This window comes from Amblyomma maculatum, chromosome 1 (assembly GCF_055883805.1).
Source record: "Amblyomma maculatum isolate TAMU_Amacu chromosome 1, ASM5588380v1, whole genome shotgun sequence".
In the NCBI taxonomy this organism is placed as follows: domain Eukaryota; kingdom Metazoa; phylum Arthropoda; class Arachnida; order Ixodida; family Ixodidae; genus Amblyomma; species Amblyomma maculatum.
In genome coordinates this window covers 393,640,878-393,655,528 of record NC_139344.1, presented here as the reverse complement: position 1 = coordinate 393,655,528, position 14,651 = coordinate 393,640,878, and the positions used below count along the sequence as shown (strand labels likewise).

The 14,651-nt window shown below is 44.9% G+C and overlaps 1 protein-coding gene across 1 annotated transcript; it reads right to left on the bottom strand.

Moving 5' to 3' along the window:
* Window positions 1–1,554: 1,554 nt before the first annotated feature.
* Window positions 1,555–13,089, bottom strand: LOC146208581 (uncharacterized). The gene is made up of 6 exons (XM_084578917.1): window positions 12,945–13,089; window positions 10,495–10,574; window positions 8,761–8,844; window positions 8,077–8,109; window positions 7,950–7,988; window positions 1,555–1,584 (listed from the first exon to the last, which is right to left on the bottom strand). Exons 1-6 carry the CDS (start codon window positions 13,087–13,089, stop codon window positions 1,555–1,557), a joined length of 411 nt encoding a protein of 136 aa, XP_084435043.1.
* Between the last annotated feature and the right edge of the window lie 1,562 nt (window positions 13,090–14,651).

Genomic DNA, 14,651 nt, shown 5'->3' with positions numbered 1-14,651 from the left:
ACACCAGAGAATCAACACGCGATAAACAAACAAACACTTAATCAATGCGGAATAAAAGAAAAGTTCCTGAGCCAGGTAAAACAAACACCGTCAGCACAAAAAGTAAACAAGCGATAAGCATAGCAAGACACTTGTTCTATGCAGAAGAAAAGAAATGCTAGATGAAACAAACACCAGAAAAGATGGTCAGCTTAGTCAAACAGCAAACATGTCTCTGAGTTTAACAGTGGAACAGCTAAATAAATCAAAGTTCAGTGATTGATAATAGTTTAAAAGCGATGGCAGAGAATAACACAAACGCTCCATACCAGAATTCAAGCGTGGTGCAGCAACCTTCCATTTTTCTCCACGTCTAGTTGATTTACCTTTCATTTAAATATTATTTACTGCGTTCAGCAAACGTCAATAAATAAAGAAACATTTTATTTGGGACATGAGGGATGCTTAACTCATCTAAAAGAAGCCCATTATCCTAGTTTGGGTACATTTTTTGTAACAATCGCGAGTTAGCTTTATATGCCATTGCGTAGAAAGCTCTGTGAACAGTTAGTGCCATGCAAGTTTCAAGCAGCCCCATCAGTAAGACACACGGGGTCACAGCAGTAATAGAAATTGTGAGGACACTTGCGGAATTAAGAGACACCCTTTCCTGCAAGTACGCGGCTCCCATTGAGGATATTCTCGTTCCCGTACGTTCTACCTGTTACCCGCCTAATCTAGAATCCCTTATTTTGTGCTTCGGCAGTCTCACATATACTCGCAGTCTAAAGCTATAAGCTACCACATTGTGTACGATACCATAGGTAAAAAATCAACATAAGTAAAAAATCCCGCTTTATTGAAGCCACACGAAGGTGCCTGCGTGGCTTATAGGTATAGTGTATCTGACTCGGTATATGAGGATTCTAATGGATTTGATTCCAATATCACCCTCTCATCTTAAAAGGAGCTGCCCCTGCCAACTCGACCATTACATGCGGTCTCGTCATCACACAATCCGCCGACCAGTTAATGCCCGTTCATGTCACCTGCCAGCTATCACCCGCCACAGGCATGTTCGTGATTTTTAATTCACTACGACAACGCAGACGCCGACAATGCCGAAAGAAGCTTCTAAAACTCTAGCAGTAAAAAAGAAAAAAAGAAACAGGAATATGCCAAAGGGCAAAAATTGAGGCTCATATTCAGCAGCACAAGAAAGAATCGCCATCGTGCATTAAAGGCACAGAGTGGAACACAATATGAGAAAAGTTGAAACAGGAGCGCCCCGAAAAGTTTCCTGATTGTCAGCGGAGAAACTTTGCGCTGACAGGTATGCACGCCTCGTCAGGCTTTTCACGAAAAGCAGAACAAACGGTTGGCCTTTTGTACTGTACTCAAGGAAGAGCTTATCTGTTCCATGTCAGAACAGACAAAAAAAAAAAAAAAAGAGAGAAGAAATTATGAGCATTCATCATTCTTGCGAATTAAATAAGTAAATGACAAAACAAAAACGTTTTTATTGCTTAAAAGTTGACAGCTCGTCGCCCGTGGCCCTCAGTAGGTATACAGTCTTCAGGGTTTCGCATTCTTCAGGAGACATTCCTGCAACCAAAAAATTGAGGCAGTGGCTTAGCTCTGGTTAAGATATAAGCGAAAAGCTTCAGTTATGCTTGGTTTGACTTCATGGTTATGCTTCGTAGCTTAGCTGGCATTGTATACATTGTTTATCTATAGGCGTAGACTTGGTTACTCAATGGCATATGTTTACGAGTTTAGCTTTGGCTTCATCATTTTTTTTTTTTTCTGTTGTGCAGCCAGCTCCCAAGCGAGTACTTCTGGATCGGTCGAATTTAGTTTTTCAGCTTTTCTGCGTAGTCTAGCAGCAGCCGCACTCTCCTTCCCTTCCATGTCGAGTGCGCACACCTATTCTCTGGCAAGCATATTATACAGCTTCCTTGCGCATGCGTAGTAGCGCGCAGCGTCTGTAGTAAACACGCGGCTGCAACGAAAGGTGAAGCGATGGGCGAGGAGGCGAAGCGTGCAGTTGTAGAGACAGCGAGGAAGCGACGCACATGCGCAGTAACGCTCGGCTGTGCCGAAAGGTCAGGCGACAGAGTCGGCGGCGGCGACGAGAAGGAGCGACCACCTACGCGGCGCCTGACGTCACTCGGTTTCGCGCATGCGCATAACTTACTAGTTCGGCTCAGGCGAAGCTCTGCTCTGACCCGCGTAGTGAAGCTTTTCGCTTCAAAAGCTATGGGTGTGCACAACACAATCCAAGAACTAGTGGAAGCTCATCGTACTGCCCAGATCAACAGACTCTCCTCCACAGAGACGGGCAGGTTTATTCTTGCAGCGCTAAAACTCTAACCAATTGGTCCACCCATTGAAGACAACCACCTAGTCCCCCAAAACATCCGGGACAACCTTACCGTACAACTCCTGCCTAAAAATATGCACCCTGCTCACCACAAGGCACGACGAGAAGCTCGAGCCAAGGCGTTACACAAAACACACGCGACAGACACCGAAGCGGCCTATGTAGACGCGGCAGAGTACAGTCACCCCACGGCATATTTCATCAGTGTGATTTCTTATAGCTTCAATCACATAGTTTCTGCCTCTGTCAAAGCAAAAACGTCGGCAGAAGCGAAGAGGCAGCCATAGCGCTAGCCATCTCCTCTTCCACTGCCACACTCATTTTCAGCGATTCTAAAACGGTCATTCAAAATTTCGCAAGAGGGAAAATACACCCAGTCGCCCAACAAATCTTAACCTCTGGTTCCACAGCTCCCCGACCCATTCTCATCGTCTAGGTACCGGGCCATGCAGGCAACCCCGATAACGAGGCAGCTCACTGAACTGCTAGAGCGCACGTCAACCGAGCGGGGCATACCGAAGACTGGGGAAGCACGCGGGACAGATTTCTCACCTATCATGACATAACACTTCGCTACCGAGAACAACGACCCTTATATCCCCCACCTCACACCTCTCTCTCAAAACCCCAACAAATAATCTGGCGACCGCTACAAGCCAAAACCTTTCCCTCTCCAGCTTTGTTGACCTTGGCACACCCGGGCCGGTACGACCCGCATGCTCTCTATGTGGCGCACCTAGAGCCACCTTCAATCACATAATGTTTCTATGCGAAGATTTGAAGCCACCGCCCCAATGGGGCTTCACGGACCAAGAGGGTTGGCAGATCGCGGTCTCCAGCTCGGACTCAGCAGCGCAAAAGATGCTGGTTGACTGGGCTGAAGCGCTCGCTGCCAGGCACGGTCTGACAGACACCAGCCGGGATCAGCAACCACCTCAACCCTTGTAATGTATCCTGTTTCCCACAATAAATATTTTACCACCGCCAGAATGCGCATAGAATTATCGCTATTTGTGCCCACCTGTTCGGAAGGTGTTACAAAGTTTTAACGCCGTTAGATGTCCACACAGTAATTCGTGGCTCCAAGGGAACGTTGGCAGAGGTTCTTACCTTTTACTGCACGCGGAGCACGTACCGGGCTGATCCGCCGTACGTTCACTCCAGTACGCACCCACTACGATAATAACTATATGGGTTGCGCGAATAGCACAGTGTACGAGAAGTAGTATGAAACATTGAAGCCCCAGCGGCGGCGCTGCGGTGCTATTACTTAAGGAACCCTATAATGACATATAAAAAATTGGTTCACAGGAAGTTAAAGGCGCAGTATCTGTCACACTTGTTTCTGTAGACACCTTCACCGCGCCGTAAGGGATGGGAGGAAGATGGGAGTGACAGCATAAAGAGAGAAAGAGGAGCCGTAGTGGAGGGCTACGGGGTAATTTCGGCAACCTGGGGATCTCTAACGTGCGCTGACATATCGCACAGCACACCGACGCCACTTCGTTTCGTCTCCATCGAAACGAAGCCGCCGGTGGTCGGGATCGAACCCGAGTACTCCGGCAAAGTAGTCGAACATCTTAATTACTGCACCACAGCGGCTGAGCATATGAAGCCCGATAGTGCTCCATATGCCCCACTAATTTCGTGAAGAGGCCGCAACTAGTTGCAACACTATTTCAGTACATTACTCTGTGGCAGTGAAGTTATAATAATCATGAGACTAACTACACCGCACTCTATGACAAATGACTCCCTTGTAGAACGAGAGGAAGATGGTTTACACGTTATGAAGGAGCACTGAACAAGGGTAAAAGGGGTACGCCCCATTTCGCAGGTCGAGCCAACGTTTCGACAAGGGGACTTGCCTACGAAGACAAGTTTACTTGTCGAAACGTTGGCTCGACCTGCGAACTGAGGCGTACCCCTGTTATCCTTGTTCAGTGCTCCTATAAATTACTCCCTTGCATCTCTCTAGATAACCCTTTCCTAATTTCTTCCACCCTCTTGACTATACGCTACCCTTTTGCGATAATTGCTTAACTTGGAATCTAGTCTGTTATCCTGAGCGACCATCGGTTATTTCACATCTTCATTACATGCGTGCCCGTGTACAGCCGCAGCAAAATACTACGGGTCGCGCCTCAGTGATAAAAAGTGATATTATATTATACGATGCCGGCATTGCTTTAACACAGCAACATATGTATGTATGTATGTATGTATGTATGTATGTATGTATGTATGTATGTATGTATGTATGTATGTATGTATGTATGTATGTATGTATGTATGTATGTATGTATGTATGTATGTATGTATGTATGTATGTATGTATGTATGTATGTATGTATGTATGTATGTATGTATGTATGTATGTATGTATGTATGTATGTATGTATGTATGTATGTATGTATGTATGTATGTATGTATGTATGTATGTATGTATGTATGTATGTATGTATGTATGTATGTATGTATGTATGTATGTATGTATGTATGTATGTATGTATGTATGTATGTATGTATGTATGTATGTATGTATATATGTATGTATGTATGTGTGTATGCATTTATGTATGTGTGTGTATGTATCCATGCATGTATGTATGTATGTATGTATGTATGTATGTATGTATGTATGTATGTATGTATGTATGTATGTATGTATGTATGTATGTATGTATGTATGTATGTATGTATGTATGTATGTATGTATGTATGTATGTATGTATGTATGTATGTATGTATGTATGTATGTATGTATGTATGTATGTATGTATGTATGTATGTATGTATGTATGTATGTATGTATGTATGTATGTATGCATGCGCGCCAGCTACGCTGTCCCTTCGATACCTGAGGCACGGGAACGAAACGCCTAGCGAGGGACGTCGTAGACAGCTTGAAAAACGGAGCTGAAGGTCAGGGCTCAGGGAAAGCAGCCGTGAGTTGAAAAACCGGCCTGAATGTCTTTAGCAAGCATCGTCTTACGCCCTGGTAGTCGACTCCCACTGAGCGCACTCCTGGAATAGGCATCAGCAAAAAACTGCAGATCAAACTGTCCCGTTGGTAGCCATTGGCAGACAGCATCGTGTGCATTAATAATGACGGCGGGTTAGGTTTAGGACTTCAGTGACCATTTGCAGCGAAAGGGAATATTTAAGGATAGTAGGCTGTTTAGCAGTTGGTGATAACAGACCAGGTCGGAAGGCTTTCGTGCTTTCATAGTGTGTGCTCAACAGCGACTCGAAGAGAAGCAAATTTTGCTTCTGATGATAAAAAATCTGGTAAGATATTTTAATGCGTCCTCATTGCAAGCTGCGTTTGGCTGTGTGAAGACGCATCTTATAGCACCGCGTATCAAGTTGTAAAGGTCCAAGAATAAACGCTGCGTGTGTATACCGCAGTAGAAAATCCCCGCAAGCGGTATACGGGTGACCCCGAATGAATGTTGCTGAAAATGGAGTATCGGTGTATATCGGCAGGCCCAGCATGTGCTGTGGCCAATAATGACGAAAAAATTCCGGATGGTTTAGCTTGATTAAACATAGTGTATAAGCGAAAGCTTCATTATTAAGGGTTACACATGACGAAAGGAGTAGTCGGTAAAATGGAGAAAGAAGATTCGGAAGACACCAGGAAGTATAGACAGAAGGGAAGAAGACGAGGGCGGGAAGAAAGAAGATTCGGAAGACGACAACAATACATTAGGGAAGAAGAAGAAGGCGGGAAGTGAGAACAAGAAGAAGAAAAAGAAGAAGAAGAGGCGAGCATATGTGTAATCAGTTTAGAGGAGAAAGACCTACGGGTATGAGGGCATAGTTGTGGCCGGCGGCCGGCACACTCACCTTGACTTTACAGGAGTAGTGAAGCCTAGCTTCGCTTCAAAAGAAGCAGGCACAGTCCTGGCTTTAATGTTGTCGCATTTTCAACACGTACTGTAATTAACCGTTCCCTAATATTTTACATTCGTTATGATCTTATGGGGATGACCACAGTATTCCAAGATCTGCTAGAGTTTCCTGGACCGTCTGAGTAGACGTGCAGTCAGTGGTTGTCGTTGCGATGCCAATGTCCTATTGACCTGTTTTATTGCTAAATACTACAAATTGGTCCTCTATTCCGGCTCCAGATATAAAAAGAAGGGCATAATCTTGATCTAGGTTGCATTGGCAAACGATTACATCTCACTCACCCTCCCCGTTAGGTAACGTTTTACATGACACACGCGGTATCTCAAGACATTCGACGTCCACCGCTATAGTAGAGAGTGGCGCTGGCGAACACTTACAAAGATAGCTTACACGTAACATAAATACCTAAGAAAGTGGATGACTAAACAGCCTTCGACGTAGCTGACTGGAAGAGCACCGGAAAATAAATTCGGAGGTTGTAGGTTCCGATCCCAATGGCGTTGCGTGGTTGTTTTTGGTTCTACGTTCTAACCAATTACCTTGCCAATAACTTTCTTCACAGTCACCAACAAAAAAAAAATTGTGTTCCTTTGTGTCAGTGTCCATCGGCTCGTTTCTTAAGTATGTATCTCATAACAAAGCCCCTCATTTTCCCTTTATTTTTTGCGGAAACTTTATGTTGTAATACATACCTTTCACATTCATGAACAATGCCACGGTCAATCACTTTTAATATTTCTGGCGCTGAACGGATATTAAAATTTAAACCACGTTATCGACAATAAGCCGCCGCGTCGAAACCCTGAATATAACATCTAGATGTATTATTTTTACAACACTCCATTCGCGTCTCTCATAGCCTGAGTCGCTTTGGGACGTTAAACCCCACAAACCAACCAACCAACCTACAACACTCCATTCATTGGCTCATGCATCTAATCATTATACATTTCATGGCACTGCGGATGTCACTTATCAGCGGCACTGGACGGTGTGAGATATGGCCGATTGGTGACTCATCGCTTTTGAGGACTGGCCACGTTTTAGGAACGAGACGACTGGACGCGACTAGTTATAGAGCACGAATAATAATACCCTTGCTACACGGGCAGAGTTAACCGAGGTTAGCGTAACCGCGGTTACGCGAAACTGTGGTTAGTGCATGTTACATGGCGGACCAAACCGTGGTTACGCCACTAACCGCGGTTATCGTGAACCGAGCTTGGCGACCTCGGTTTGCGCCGTTAACCGAGAAGATGGCGGCGTCCATGGACGGAGGCAGTGCGTCGGCAGCGTCCACGCCCGTGATACAAACTTTTACAAGCAAGAATTTTGCGACAAAAAACATACTTTTTCACCGAAATATGTTTTATAAAAAATACCTTCTAAATAACGCACATATTTGCGTACGGCATTTCGTTCCGCCGAATTGTTGCGTCAATTCGTCTTTTCCATCTAAGGGGGCGTTAGCTTCCATAACCGAGTAAAGCTCCTATAACCGAGAATTCTGGAGTGCTGTGTAACATTGACGCACCGCTATTTGAGATAACCACAGTTCAGTTCGGTAACCGCGGTTAACTCTGTCCGTGTAACAAGGGTATAAGTATGCACGCGACAGTGCCTCTGTTGTGAAGGGGATTTTGCATTGCACAAGCTAATATTTCTTACCATAGCTGGTTTGAGCTTCTCTTTTTGTCCGTAGATCTCCTGCGATTGGATGTAATGTGATTTGTGTCAATACAAAGGGAAATAAATAAAAACGATGCTTTTAGGCCTCTTAAAGTTTTATACATACCAAGACTTCATCGGTGAGCTGACATTTGACTGCCTGGAATTGGAAGGGAAGAGAATAGTTACTTTGACTTGCAATTAGGTGAGTTGCAGCAGTACAGGGATGACCGGTTAAGAAGTACTATAGTCTGTAAGGGTCTCTTCAATACGGATCTGGCTTTTATGGAGGCAGGCTGAATGCTCTAGGTGATGACTCTCAGATATATGACGGGGGAAGAACACATGTGCGCACTGCCGAAGAAATCTCTGTTGCTCCGCCAGCTTGATGCGTTTAAACAGTTTAAAGCAGTTTTTTCAGACGTAGTGACACATGTATTCTTCGCTAAGGATAAGTTAAAAAAGAAACGTCTTTAAGAGCCCTGTAATCTCACAAAATCGAAGATCTGCGATAACAGTTACATTCATTGAGAAAACTGCCTAATCTACCAGGTTCGTTGAGAGTGTAGTCATGGTTTGTTGAAGAAACAGGCTTGTTAACTAGACTCCTATCGTCAAGTGCATTGTGCTACAGCCCAATATATTGGCAGGAGCTGCTTTGCCTAACCGAGAGATATGTACTTATCACAGTATCACTCAACAGCTCGGTGCATTCGAACCGAACGACACTGTCCATGCATGACACAATTAGAAAATGCAAGTTATAAAAAAGTCGGTGACATTCGGCGACAAAAAATGGTAGCTTATTTACCTCCCCGTACAATCCGCTCATCTCACACTCCCGGCTGTAGTCCGGAAAGCCGCGATCGAAAACTTTCTGGACGCATGGAATGGACTGGAACAAAATGTGCACTGTTAGCGCTCTCGACGCATCATTAGTACATAACGGTTGGTATTTTGAACGAGTCCGCGGACTTTCTTGCGTCAGCTTTCTTGAATGCCCTATCCTTTCATTAATTCCCTAATTCTCTCTATGGGTGGCGGCGCAATTAAAAAAAAAAAATTGGATGAAGTCCTCAACTTCGCCCTTTTTTGACGACTTCCGGTACTTTAAGTATAAATGAAATCCTGGTCAGTGCCTTTCCCGTCAGTGCGAGCTCTGTATGCCAAATTTCAGGTGTAGGATTCCTGACCTTAACTTTTACCTTCTCAGATCTGGTTGTTCTTCTTCAGGCATGTGTTCAAACTACAATGAACCTGAGACGTTGGATCATTTTTTTTTTCCTGTCCTGTCGCCGTTTCGCTTCCCTTCAAAATGTCTTCCTAAAATTATTTTACTTTCATTTGGTGCTACTTAGCTGGGCTTCAGCAGCGGGACAGTTCGCTCCGAGATACACATATTTATTAACGCCTCTCGTAGGATTCCGTGCTAAGTGTACCGATTCAGTTGTTTCTCCACTTCAGATTCTTATTTTCTGATCAGTAGGACCATTTTTATATTGTATTGCATATTTATATGCATTATTTTATGTTTCTTTAATCTCATGTCAAACAGCATAATACCCATTTCTCCTGGATTCATGTGTGGACAATCCCCCTCGCTGGGATGTGCCATTATCTAAGGACACAACAACAATAAGATTCGGAAGACGCCACGAATACGCACCGAATCGCCGATCACACCATACGGTTTGAAGCCAGTGCATCGGCGACAAGAACATTCGAGTCGTGCTTTGTGAACAATCTGTTTGGTAGCTTTCGCTACGCATATCCAGGCTTAAACGAGCTGAGCCGCCATCAATGTTTTTTTTTTTTTTTGCCGTTCTGCAGTGCTGTTTTACAGCGACCATTGTATATATGACCTTGCGACATCTATTATTCATTTGGGGGCGCCACCACATATCTGTATAAAGGGCGCGCACGACTGGGCTACAGTCAGTGCGGAGTTGGCCCTCGACTGACATGGTGTGCGTCTGTCTCAGCCGAGAAACGCTCCCGATCCGGATTATTACTGGCCTCGTCGATGTGGTCTCCTCACCCGCGGGTGATGATTGTCCTATCATTCGAACCTCATCGAACAAAAGGTCAATCGAGCGCCCGGCGTATGGTAATTACAGGGAGCCTGTGGCCATACCGGACCGTGACTGTGCGTCAGTCCGAATTCCATCGTTTCACCAATACGCCGCAATGGCTAGCGCACCTGGCTAATCCAACGTTGTTTGTGAGAAGCCTTCACGAAATGTCATCCGTAGCGCTAATGCGAGTGTGGTGGAATGAACGCAGTGAATGCGTGCGTACATTATAATCATGTCCTTTTGTAATACGCATTGTCCGCGTCGTCTGGGCTTATCTTTCCTCTGTGCTCGTCTTTTGTCGCGCTGCATGTGTGGAAGCAAAGTAGCCAGCTGGCCCAAACGCTCGTTTTACTAAAGCATGTCCTTTTCGATATCAACTTTAAGGTCAGAATAGTCTATAATGAAAACAATAACAGACGCGTATAGTGCACGAAGTAACAAAAAACAATATCATGGATGCTGGGACCCACCTCAAATTCTTTCCAGCGCTTGTCTACATTGTCCAATACGGTGATCATGCTGAACAGCTTTGGGGCGCACTTCTGGAAGACTGAAAGAGTTTGGGCAGACATGGAAACGCTGTGAACTTTCAAGGATGTTTGAACCAAGTGTGTGGTATAAAACTTTTAACAAAGTAATACACATACGAAACAGCACTAAATGCGCAGTATGAGGCACCCTTTTTTTTTATACATAGAAAAAAAAACATGCTCTCATTTCGAAACTCGTGCTTAATTTTGCATTTTTATATTTCACGTGTGTTACGCTTTGCTTAAGTGAATATGGTATCAACGTTGTAATCAGCAAAAGCCGATTTTAAATTTATTAACTTCACTTCATTGCTCCCTGCTAAATGTTTTGTGTTTACATTCTTGACCTGGTTCCACATACACGTTAAAGAAGTTCCAGTTGTAAGTGGAAGTTCCACTTATGACTGGAACTTTTTTCACGCGTATGTGAATTAAGACTGCATGTGAGGCTTTCAGACCCTGCCACTTCGTACCTTACCACGCTCGTCTGCCGCTGCTGTCCTGTCATTAAGGGGCAAATATATCCACTCGCCACTGTGGAGTATCGAGTTCTTTCTTTATTCATGTTATACGATAAATACTCACAAGCATTCAAACTAATTTTACCAGAAATATAAAGGTGTGCGAAGTTCGCCTTTTTGGTGCCCCATACCAGTAAACTGTCAGTGAAGAAAACAAAAAATCTATTCCGTTGCTCTTAGAAACTGCCGCACGTAAGTTCAGACATGGCGTCTCTCATACCGTGAGTCGCTTTTGGACGTTAAACCCCACAAACCAAGTCACACCATAAGTTCAGACGTCACACACTTCCACGCAATTCTAACATAATTACCATATACAAAGCGCCGACCACCATGATCCCAAATGCGAGCAAGAATGACAAATTTCATAGAAATGGCTGCTGCTTAAGCACCAAGAAGAACTGAACGTCTTTCAACCCTCTCCCAGACGGAGAATCACTGTAAGGGACGCCGAGAGCGTACAGAAAGAGCTTGATTAGTTAGAACTCTATGCTTTAGGAATCCGCAATACAGTCTGAGTGAGTATAAGCTTTTTTTTTCTTTTTGGCACGCGCTGCTTCTCAGTTGCTTAAAAGAAAACTGAAGGCACACTGCATCGGCCCATATCAACGAATTATGGCGTGCTTAATAAGAAAGATGCTATAACCTATATGCTATATGCGGACATATTGTAGCCGGGAATGGCGAAAAAGAAAACGAAATACAGGTCCTGCCCCCACCGGCTGTTATCACCCCAACAAATATCAGCGACGTTAAGACTAATGTTGTCTTAGATCCGCGAGGATATATACTAAATGGCATTCACATCCCAACGGCGAAGTCTTCCACTATGGTATCTCTCATAGCCTGAATTGTCTTGAAACGTTAAACACCATAAACCAAACCGAACATCCCAACGATAGCCGAAATTCTTTTCGGTCTCCACGTCATGTGCGTGAACCAAAAGGCAGGGAAAGAGTTCTATTTCAAACGTTTTTTTTTTTAAATTACATATTCTTTTTCGCACGGAGAAAAAGACGAGCGTAACCAGATACGGCGTACAATCAGTTTTTATTCGCTACTTAAAGTAGATGCAGCAATTTTCAGTGTCTATTTTGCTACCTTTTCTCCAAAACACTTCCCACTAGCAAGAGAGAACGCTATTCAGCTGGGTTTGAACCTTCAAAAACTGATTTCTTTATAGGAAGGGAAAGGCGCGGTAATTGTCTCACTTGTTTTCTGTGGACATTTCAACCGCGCCGTAAGGGAAGGGAGGAAGGTGGGAGTGAAAGTGGGAAGAGAGAAAGAGGAGCCGTAGTGGAAGTACTACGTATACCATAGCAGCCAAATCCCTAAATCACATTTGCGTTCGAAGCTTATCTAAGGAATTTAGGAAACAGAACTGGCTTATATCCCCAGTACTACGGTTCGGCAACCCTGTTTTAATGAAAAAAAAAATTCCTCCGGAGATTAACGAGAGGGATGTGCGAGTGCCCTTAGGTCGTGGCTCCTGCATAATGTTCGTGTTACAAGCATCGCTACGCCATTTTATTGGAGTGCTTTCTCCGGCAGCCAACTAAAAATTACCACTTTCATCCAGATATGTGTCCACTTATTCGTGTTGGATAAGCGTTGCCCCTAGGTAGCGAAAACACCGAAAGGCGTCGCCGGAGTAACAAGTCACGCAACGGCGCCTAGTTCACGCCACCCGTGCACCTTAAAACATTTAGTGAAGATTATGTCCGGGGTGGCTATGATATATGGCATAGTATGAGGCATGCGGGGCGGTGCGCCTACTGTTGTCATTTCCGCCGCGGAGGGGAAAAGCGTAAAATGCGGGGGCCTTCTTTCTGTATACGATATCACACGCGGACACTTCGATTAGCTCACCTATCCTACACTGGGGCTGCAGCACAGCCGGATTGAAGTTCAGCAGAGCCTTCCGGTACTCCTTGAAAGTCACTGCCTCCTGTTTCTCGATCAACATGCCGGCGAAGGCGACAAGGAGCAAAACGAGACGCATGCTGGATACCATTGCCGATTGTTCCAGATCAGACTGGCCACGTTCCTCGTACAGACGTCGCTTTTTCTAACGAAGATGGCACCTGTCCCGTGCTCACAGAAAACACGAGGAAGCTGTACCGGCCTTGAACGCCACACGAGCGTCCGCCTGGGGTGGCTGCTGTGTACCCTCTCCTTTCGGTCCGGCCCAGTTCGCCCCTGTTGTGTGCTTTAAAAATGACAACACCGCTCTCCGTCGCCGTGTCAGAACACGCATGAAAAATAAGTTTTAAATGATCTGCAGCCACTTAATATAGCTGAAGCGGCCCCAATAAACAGGCTACTGAAGAGGCGTGTATATCTTCCTGCTACACTTTCCCCCGGTCATTTATCATGCGCTTCATTTAGCTCATTAATCTTTCATGAATACTATCAGCGTATGTAAACTGGCCTTAGACAGGAGTGGTTGAGGCAATATTCATTTTTAATCAGCGCTTCGTACAAAACAGCTAGCAAAAAAAAAAAAAAAACGCCAAAGTTTTCAGCGCAATGTGTACAGGGTTGCTGTAACCAAATGCATAGGCCCACTATGGTGTACTAACTCTCTCTCTCTCTCTCTCTCTCTCTCTCTCTCTCTCTCTCTCTCTCTCTCTCTCTCTCTCTCTCTCTCTCTCTCTCTCTCTCTCTCTCTTCTCTTTGATACAGGAAACAAAACGTCTCACAAGCAAAGTCTAGCCTTTAGCCTCCACCAAAAAGCGATCGCCGAGGCAGGGGTTCGATCCCGTATTCTTGGGCACAGTAGTCGAGCGCCTTAACCAGGTGCAGTCCCAGATAATGTGTTCGAGGGTCCCTATAGAGTCACAGTTTATGAAAAAATTCCGACCTTTCTCCTGGGAGAATATGGCTTAAAAGGAGCGGGTGTGGGAATATCTCAGTCTGGAGGCGGCGCCTGGCGACTGCCTGGCTGCAGTTTAGGGTAGGGGCTGGCGAAGCAGCCACCTGCCTATCTAGTCAGTAGGGCTCTAGAATTTAAGTGTAATATTTGACCCCCTTTCCTCTCTGCCGGCGGCTCGGTGGTAGTGCCCTCGAGCTTGGGCATGGTCTGATTGCTTGCCCGGAACGCCAGTGTGCGCCGGAGTCCAAAATATGGAAACCCAAAAAGCAATAAATATGGAAAATGAACTGCACTGAGCATAAATGGCAAAAAGTGCAGAAACACAAAAAGTAGGTCATTATTCAACTCTACAAGCAAATCGGATTACTGGGAGAGGAGCGTGAGGAAACGTAACTACGCTATTGCAGGTTAAAGTGGTCAGTAGCTGCAGACTCACCCCTATCGCATTAAGTTGGCCTCTTCAATTGCGTTCAAGGTGAGAGACAGCTTTAATAATGGACTTGGACTAAACTCAGAAATTTGCTGTGGAACGACCAAATCTGAATTTGAGCATTTCTAGAACTGAAATACAATAGCTGGGTTGACTCACATCCTGACATGGTCCACCCTTAAAAATAATTTTGCCAAGCCGCTGTAAAAGACTTGGCCCACTTCCGGAATTCGGATGGCACACGCCCAGAGCTAGGTCGCAAATTCCTTAA